This window comes from Otolemur garnettii, unplaced genomic scaffold, assembly GCF_000181295.1.
Source record: "Otolemur garnettii isolate 467f Iridium unplaced genomic scaffold, OtoGar3 scaffold00073, whole genome shotgun sequence".
Taxonomy (NCBI): Eukaryota; Metazoa; Chordata; class Mammalia; order Primates; family Galagidae; genus Otolemur; species Otolemur garnettii.
Genome location: NW_003852468.1, coordinates 6,272,075 through 6,280,866, shown reverse-complemented (window position 1 = coordinate 6,280,866; position 8,792 = coordinate 6,272,075). Strand labels below are relative to the sequence as shown.

The window sequence follows — 8,792 nt, the reverse complement described above, 5'->3', positions numbered from 1 at the left end:
CTGCCCGGGGCACTGCTCATCCTCTGTTGTCTTCTATGCAGCCAGAAATTATTTAACATTCCTGCTAACGCACATTGGAGCTGACGTCCTTGACTGTATTATTTTCATCATGTCAACTCATGTATTTGCCTCTACACTCTTTTTAGAATAATGAATTCTATATACCTTCTGTGTAAAATAATCTTTTATTTTTTCCCCACTCTACTTCCTTCAGCTATAAAGGAATATTCTAAGGGCCCCAAAGGAGGTGGAGAATGGGGAGCAGTGAGTTAGCCCCTTAACAACAGTGGAAATTTTAGTTGACCACTTCTGGACTTCCTTTAGCTTCACGGTGTCTTCCTTGACAGCTAACAGGTAGAATTATTAGTATATGCAAGATTATATGGATTGGATGGTACTGAAATTTGGTTAGGCTTTTTCTTGATTTCTTTGCCCTTTTTGATTATAACCAAATAGTTGTTTTGTTTTTTTTTCATAAGCTATTGAACTGAAGATTTTAGGAAAGTAAAGCTCTGGGAAAGCCCTTCTTGAATGTAACTGTTAACTCACTTCTTATAATCATAAAGGAGTGTATTTGTACTATTTATTCACTGAATGCATTATTTTACCATTTGTTAACTTGCACAACCCTGCCATTTTTCTGTCGTGGTGTTTCAGGCTTGCCATTTCACTGCTCAGTGGAGCTTAGTGGAACTTACAAACAGAATCTTCACTATATAAGCTCCTACACTATGAGGTATGTGGATCATCATGCATATTGCTAAATTATTGAGAGTATTACATATGTAAAAACCCCTAATAGGACCTAGGACAAAGCAGACATTCAATAAACAGTTGCTGTTATTATTATTACTGGGTATGTGTGTGTGCGCTCTTTTCAAATGTTCTTTTGTGTGTCCTGAAAAGGTACATGTAAAAGGTTCTTTAATTTTATCCTTGATTTAGCATGACTGCTACTTTCCTGAAAGCCATGCTTTTTGGCCTTGCGTATGGGCAAGCAATGTCGTTTTGTGTTCCAACTGAGTATACGATGCACGTCGAAAGGAGGGAGTGTGCCTATTGCCTAACCATCAACACCACCATCTGTGCTGGATATTGTATGACACGGGTATGTAGTTCATCTCACTTCTTTTAGCTGTAAATTATATAAACCTGGAAGCAGTCTATTTCTATCTAAAAAGGAAAGGAGATAAATCACAACCTAATTTCCCCAAATGTAATGCTTGTTGGCTCCTTAGAAGTAGAGTGCACAGGTTATAATATTATGTGGATCTACTCAGCACAATGGATACAGATAATTTTATAACATTTTTATGTCCCAGGTTTATTTAAACCGTGTTCTCATGAACAAGGATGAAAGAGAGCAGAGTGTCACTTTTGTCTCTGTGGGATTCGGTGTGGTTGTGTTAAGTTGGTATTGGGGAATGGGGCTATGGAATCCTTTCCCTGTTGTATTTGTGACAGAAGAATATAAGTGAATTGATTTTTATGTTTCCAAAAGTCCTATGACATTATGCTCTCTTCTGTTCTTTCCTCAGGATATCAATGGCAAGCTATTTCTTCCCAAATATGCCCTGTCCCAGAATGTTTGTACATACAGAGACTTCATCTATAGGACTGTAGAAATACCAGGATGCCCACACCATGTTGCTCCTTACTTTTCCTATCCTGTTGCTATAAGCTGTAAGTGTGGCAAATGTAATACTGACTACAGTGACTGTATACATGAGGCCGTCAAGACAAACTACTGCACTAAACCTCAGAAGTCTTATTTAGTGGGATTTTCTGTTTAACTGTAATAGCAATATAATTTGCAATTTGGTTAAATGTGTTTGCCTAGAATAAAACTAATAAAATATCATTATGTTTCACAATACCTCGTGTACATTTTAAGTACTGTTTAATCCATACTTATACACAAAAAGGCATTAGAAAGCTTAAGGAATTTTGGAAGAAAAGGTAAGTGAATGATCCTTTCAAACTCAGATGAAGAATGGTTTTCACATGAAGGGCAGAGTAGAGAAAAAATGGAGAACACGGATCATGAAATGTTAATAAAAGGTAGTCTTTTTTTTTGAGACAAAGCTGCTGTGTCATCTGGACTAGAGTGCTGTGGGTCAGCCTAACTCACAGCAACCTCAAACTCCTGGGTTCAAGCAGTCCTCCTGCCTCAGCCTCCCAAGTAGCTGGGACTAAAGGTACCTGCCACAGTGCCTAGCTATTCCTTTTTTTTTTTTAGTAGAGAGGAGGTTTCATTCTTGCTCAGGCTGGTCTTGAACTGAACTCAAGTGATCCTCCCGCCTTTGCCTCCCAGAGTGCTGGGATTACCAGTGTGAGTCACTGCACCTGGCCATGAAAGCTAGTTCTGAGCAGGCTCTCCTAACAGAAGGCGGAAGGTTTGTCCTGATATAGAAAGAAGAATGTGGGACCACTAGAGTTATGAAAAGAGGATGATGTGATCATAAACTGAAGGGACACATACATCAGGGTACTAAACACTCACTTCCAAAGGGTAGAACCAGGGCTGAAGTGAAGGTGGGGAGTAAGGAATATGTGGAATCTAAAAAACAATATTCTAGTCATTCAAATGTACTGGATATAACTCCACCAAAACCCAATAAAGATTACAGGAACTATTCTCTTTAATGTAATTACTTTGGTGGGCCAACTGACCTATGAAAGTTATATCCCAAAAGGTCAATTTACAAAGCCTAGAAAAGAGGCCATGATCATTTTACATGTGGAAGTCTAAATCCTTCATAGTCCTTCAAGTAATAGGAGATACTTCCCAGCATTTATACCAAAAGCAACTTGTACTGTTTTCACTTTTGATGTCATGAAAAACTAGCATGATTATAAAAGGTTTTAGGGACAGGGAAAGAGTGCTAAGGGATTTAATAGAGTAGAATCATCCTGAATTCAAATCTAAACCTTCATCAATATTGAAATACTATTTTCTGGTAAATGTACTTTGTAAGCAGCTATTTATTTTTCCTTTCCTTCCTTAGGTACTCTTTCATGAGAGTTTGGTTTCAAAAGGTGCTTGAAAGTGAGACAGACCTAATACCATGCAGAATCAATTTTGAAAAGATTATTTCTTCTCGCCACCATCAATGTCAGTAGGACCAGTTGCCTGGTTACATTTAGCTGGGCATCTTGTAAATGCCTGCATGCTGTCAGTGCCCGGTGTGGTGGTGATGAGGGGCAGATGGATTAGTACAAAGGCTGCATTTTGCCAATAGGGAGGGAAGAGTTGTATATTTACATATAAAAGTCAGTAACTCACATTATTTTTACCTCAATATCAAAGTTGATAATTGTGTGGTCTCTTAATGTTTATCTGATAACATAGATATTAAAATCTACATATCACTGAAAACTGTATATAAATACAGGGTGGCCATAAAGTTCTTTATGGCCGCCTATATAGAGAGTTGATTAAAGAATTAAAAATCTAATGTTTAAACCTAAGTGGCATTAGTCATAACAGACTTAAGTGGATTCTGAAAAAAGTTTTTTAAGCATTTAAACTATGAAAAGGCTAGGAGGTTTAGAGAAGTCCCTTGTAAACAGTCTAGATCAGAAGATAATACTGAAATGGGCTTCCTCAATCTGTAGGGAAGAGGCTAGTCCTGGATATAAGGGTGCAGTGGGCCTATGCCATCATGAGCCATGGAATCCTACAGTAAGCACCTCACAGACAATTTACTTCCTCCCACTGAAGGCAGTCCATTTGGCATAGATGCACATATGAATTAACAGACTGTCCCTGATTTATGACAATTCAACTTATGATTTATCAACATTATGATGGATTTATCTGGATGTAACCCAGTTGTAAGTTGAGGAGCATCTGTATATTAAATTGTTCTTGAAAGTGGAGTTGTTGGGTCGGTGCCTGTGGCTCAAGTGGCTAAGGTGCCAGCCACATACACCTAAGGTGGCAGGTTTGAATCCAGCCTGGGCCCACCAAAACAACAATGACGGCTGCAAGCAAAAAATATCCGGGTGTTGTAGCAGGCGCCTGTGGTCCTAGCTACTTGGGAGGCTGAGGCAGGAGACTCGCTTGAGCCCAGGAGTTGGAGGTTGCTGTGAGCTGTGATGCCACAGCACTCTACCCAGGGGGATAGCTTGAGGCACTGTCTCAAAAAAAAAAAAAAAAAAAAAAGAAAGTGGAGTTGTTAGAGAATCCTTAGGCTGGAGCTTAGGAATTGGGAATGACTTGCCTCAATTGAATCTAGAAACTTGGGTATAGGGAAATACTGTTTTGGAGAGTTTGGGTAGAAGTGGAGTGAATAGAGTACTTAGAAATGGGAAGGCAAAGAATCATTGTGTGTGTGATAGGAGAAAGATGGAAACTGGAATATCTTCTGAGGGGATCTTTAATTCAACCTAAGTTTAAAAAGGCCAGTTCTTGGCAGAGGAAATTTGAGACTCGGTTTTCAAAAAAGACACAGGTTTTCTCTCCTGTGTCATTTGACTCTGAAATATAAGGAAACTGTACTAATAGAAACTCTCTTTATATGATAAAAGTCTAAGTGCAATAAGAATTCTTTTATGAAGGTAACTTCCATCTAACTCTCTCATTCAATATTGTATTTTCCCATTTTTCTTGAGTAGTTCTTATTTATCTTTAAGACGACTGTCTCACTTTCTTTACTTCTCTTTTCTGTTGCCCTTCTTCCACCTGCTATTTTTGCCTGCTTAGCATCCATGTTCCTTAGCATGTTGCCTCCTAGCATCCATGTTCCTGGTAGATGCATCTTGATTTTCATTTGGGGATTCTCATCCCTACTTTGAGTTCAGGTGGTTTCAGTGGAGTCATGGGGTTGGGCATGCTACTTCTGGCTCAACCAAATGGTAGTCCTGTTAGGGTTCCCAAATTGATAGAATGTGAGCCTGGAGCCACTGCTGGCCATCTTTGGCATCTCTTAGAAACAGCTAGCCCAAGAACAAAGCCAATCCAGAGGACAGCAGGAGAGACTGAGTGGAGAGAGAAATTTTGATATCATTTGAGTCTAAGCCAAAGCCAGCTTCACCTCTTAAAAAACAATATTTTTCTGTTTAACTAGAGTTGGGTTTCTGACACTTGCAACTGAAAAGTACTAACTGATTCAGCATTTCCCCCACTAGTTTCAGGAGATCTTGTAACTCCATCCCTCATCTCCTCCAGGACCTTGCCATTTCCTCTCGTATCTTCTTTAGCTTCCTCTTTCTCGACTCCTCCCCAGTATGAGAGGCATTCTTCAATTTTTTTCTCTTCTTAAAAAAAAGGCAAAAACAAGCAAAGAACCCTCACTTGACCCTGTGCAACAATCTGGTTATTTACCCCCTCTCCTTGAGTTCTTATATTAGTTCTTCATAAAGGAGCTCACTATATTAACTGACTATTCCCCACTTCTCATTCTCTTCCCAATCCACTACAATTTGGCTTCTACTACCACCCTCTCCAAACTGTTCAGGAAGGTCAATAATGTTTTGCCAAAGGAACAATACACAGGACAACTTGTAGTCCTGATCTGCTCTGGCCTCTCTGCTTCCATAGAGGACCTAATGGAGTTCACCTATCTGGGTTCACAATGTAATACAGCCATGACATTTATAATCTGTTCTAATGAGGATGAAATAAACATTTTCTCCCTTTTGATGCCTTTGTACCCTTCTTCTCCAAGATGACTCAAAATCTCTGTTATAATCTTTAGTAGGTAATAGTAATGTAGGTCTGGACTGTACATATGCTTGTAATTCTGCTTGATGCTGTAGGAGTGGACATTCTAAATTCTGTGAAAGAAGGGCTAGTGTTGTGGTAACTTTATGTGTCCTATTGATCTTTGGACACTATTAAATATACAGCATATGAGAAACTTGGGTTTTTATAAATTCAGCCTTGAATTTATACAATAAAATATGTATAATATATTGTACAATAGAATATATATAATACCATATATTATGAGAGCAGATGAGAAATTTGAGTTTGTATAAATTCAGCTTTGAATTTATACAATAAACCATATATATTTTATTGTACAATATATTATATATACAATATAATATTATAATTATATTGAATTACAATAAAAGACAATTTAGATGTTACCTATTGTAGGAACATAAGAAGTTAAGAGAGACCCTCCAGGAAATGTATGAGGAGTAAAGAATTGTGGGCTTTTAACTTACTAAGGTAGAGGATTCTAATTATTAAAACTTGTCCTGTTGAAAAAAGTAGAAATTTTCTGTTTCTCTTAAAACATAACTTAGTTTTTGCACCTACTTATATGGTGAATTACATTTCTAGATTTTCATATATTGAACCATCCTTGCATCTCTGAGATGAAGTCCACTTGGCTGTGGTAAAATTGTTTTTTGTGTATTACTGCATTCAGTTTGCTAAAATTTTATTGAGAATTTTTACATCTATATTCATAAGGGATATTGGTCTTTAGTTTTCTTTTTTAGTTGTGTCCTTTCCTTGGTACCAGGGTAATATTGGCTTCATAAAACAAGTTGGGGAAGATTCCTTCTTTCTCAAAGCTGTAGAATAATTTCTGCAGTATAGGTACAAGTTCCTCTTTGTAAGTTTTGTAAAATTCACTTGTAAACCATCTGGTTTGGGATAGTTTTTATATGGAAGTTTTTTTATTGCTGCTTCAACTTTGGTGTTTTATATTGGTCTGTTCAGGAGTTCTGTTTCTTCCTGATTGGGCCTAGGGAGCTTATGTGTTTCCGAGAATTTGTCCATTTCCTCCACATTTTCAAGTTTATGGGCATAGAGATTTTTATAGTATTCTGAGATGATGTTTTGTATTTCCATGATAGCTATTGTGACTTCTCCTTTTTCATTCTTAATTGAACTCATTAGAATCCTTTTCTGTTTCTAGTTAATCTAGCAAGAGTTGTCAATTTTGTTTATCTTTTCAAAGAGCCAGCTTTTTGCTTCATTAATCTTCTAGAAAATTATTTCGTTTTGAATTTCATTTAGTTATACTCTGATTTTGGTTATTTATCTTATTCTGGGTTTGGGCTGATTTTCTCTTCCTTTTCAAATTTTTTGAGATAATTCATTAGATTGTTGATTTGTGATTTTTCTGTCTTTTGCATATTGGCATTTAAGGCAATGAGTTTTCCTCTCAGGATGAGTTTTCTTGAATTCCACAGTTTTGATAACTTTTGTCTCCATTGTCATTTTGTTTGAAGAATCTTTTGATTTTCATCTTTATCCCTTCATTAACCCAAATATCATTCAGCATTAGATTGTTTAATTCCCATGATTTTGTGTGGGGATGAGTGTTTCTGTTGAAAGTGATTTCTAGATTCATTCCTCTGTGGTTTCAGAAGATACAATGTATTATTTTTTAATATTTTTTGAGACAAGTTTTATGGCCTAGGATGTGATCAATCTTAAGAGAATATTCCATTTGCTGCTGAGGAGAATGTATATTTAGTCATTTTGGGGTGGAATGTTCTGTACATTTTTGTTAGGTCCATTTGTTCTGGAGTTCTGATTAGGTCCATTGCTTATTTGTTTATTTTATATTTAGAGGATCTGTCCAGATCTGTCAAGGGAGTGTTGAAGTCACAAGCAATTATGGTTTTTTTGTTTAGTTTGAGTAAAGTTTGCTTTACAAATCTGGATGCTCCAGTGTTGGATGCATAAATGTTTATGATTGTTAAGTCTTCTTATTGGACTATTCCCATCACTGTTATATAGTGACCATCTTTTTCTTTCTTTACTTGTGTTGAATTAAAGTCTATGTTGTCTGATGTGAAAATGATATAGTATGATCCGTTCAATCAGTATGGAAAAGGCATTTGACAAAATTCAGCACCCTTTCATGATAAGAACAATCAACAAAGTTGGTATAGATGGGACATTGCTCAAAATTGTAAAGGTTACATATGACACATCTACAACCAATATCATATTAAATGGGGAAAAATTAAAAGCACTCCCACTTAGAACTGAAACTAGACAAGGTTGCCTACTTTTACCACTTTTATTCAACACAATGCTGGAAGTTCTTGCTAGAGCAATCAGGCAAGAGAAGAAAATCAAGGGGGTCCAAACAGGGAAAGAAGAGATCAAACTATTGCTCTTTGCAGATGATATGATCTTATATCTAGAAAACCTGAAAGATTCAACTAAGATACTCTTGGAATTAATAAATTCAGCAAAGTCTCAGGTAACAAAATCAATGTACACAAATCAATAGCTTTCATATACACCAACAACAGCCAAGAATCAAATCAAAGATGTAGTATCTTTCACAGTAGCAACAAAAAAATTACCTAGGAATATACTTAATAAACAAGATGAAAGACACATATAAGGAGAATTATGAAACACTGAGGAAAGAGGATGTAAACAGATGGAAAAATATATCATACTCATGCATTGGTGGAATCAACGTTGCTACAATGGCTATATGACCCAAAGCACTTTACAGATTCAATGCAATTCCCATTCAAATACCAATGCCATTTTTTACAGATCTAAAAAAAAATATTTCTACACTGTGGATGGAACCAGAAAAGAACCCAAATAGCCAATGCAACCTTATGTAATAAGAACAAAGTGGGAGGCATCACTTTACCAGACTTCAAGCAATACTACAAGGCTATAGTAATCAAAAGAACTTGGTACTAGTACTAGCACAAAAACAGAGACATAGAACTATGAGTCAGAGCAAAGAACCCAGAGGTGAAAATATTGCCATATTCCAGCTGATTTTTGACAAACAGATAAAATATACACTGGGGAAAATAATACCTGTTCAATAAACCGTGCTTGG

General features: G+C 36.6%; 1 protein-coding gene across 1 annotated transcript in view; it reads left to right on the top strand.

The window, feature by feature from the left end:
* TSHB (thyroid stimulating hormone beta) overlaps positions 1–1,879 on the top strand; it is an 8,154-nt gene extending 6,275 nt beyond the window's left edge. Inside the window, exons 2-3 of the mRNA XM_003793830.2 lie at positions 946–1,108; positions 1,539–1,879. Of these exons, the coding sequence (XP_003793878.2) occupies positions 947–1,108; positions 1,539–1,793 (417 nt within the window). The 5' untranslated portion in view covers position 946 and the 3' untranslated portion in view covers positions 1,794–1,879. The remainder of the gene's footprint in view (positions 1–945; positions 1,109–1,538) is intronic.
* The last annotated feature ends 6,913 nt before the right edge of the window (positions 1,880–8,792 follow it).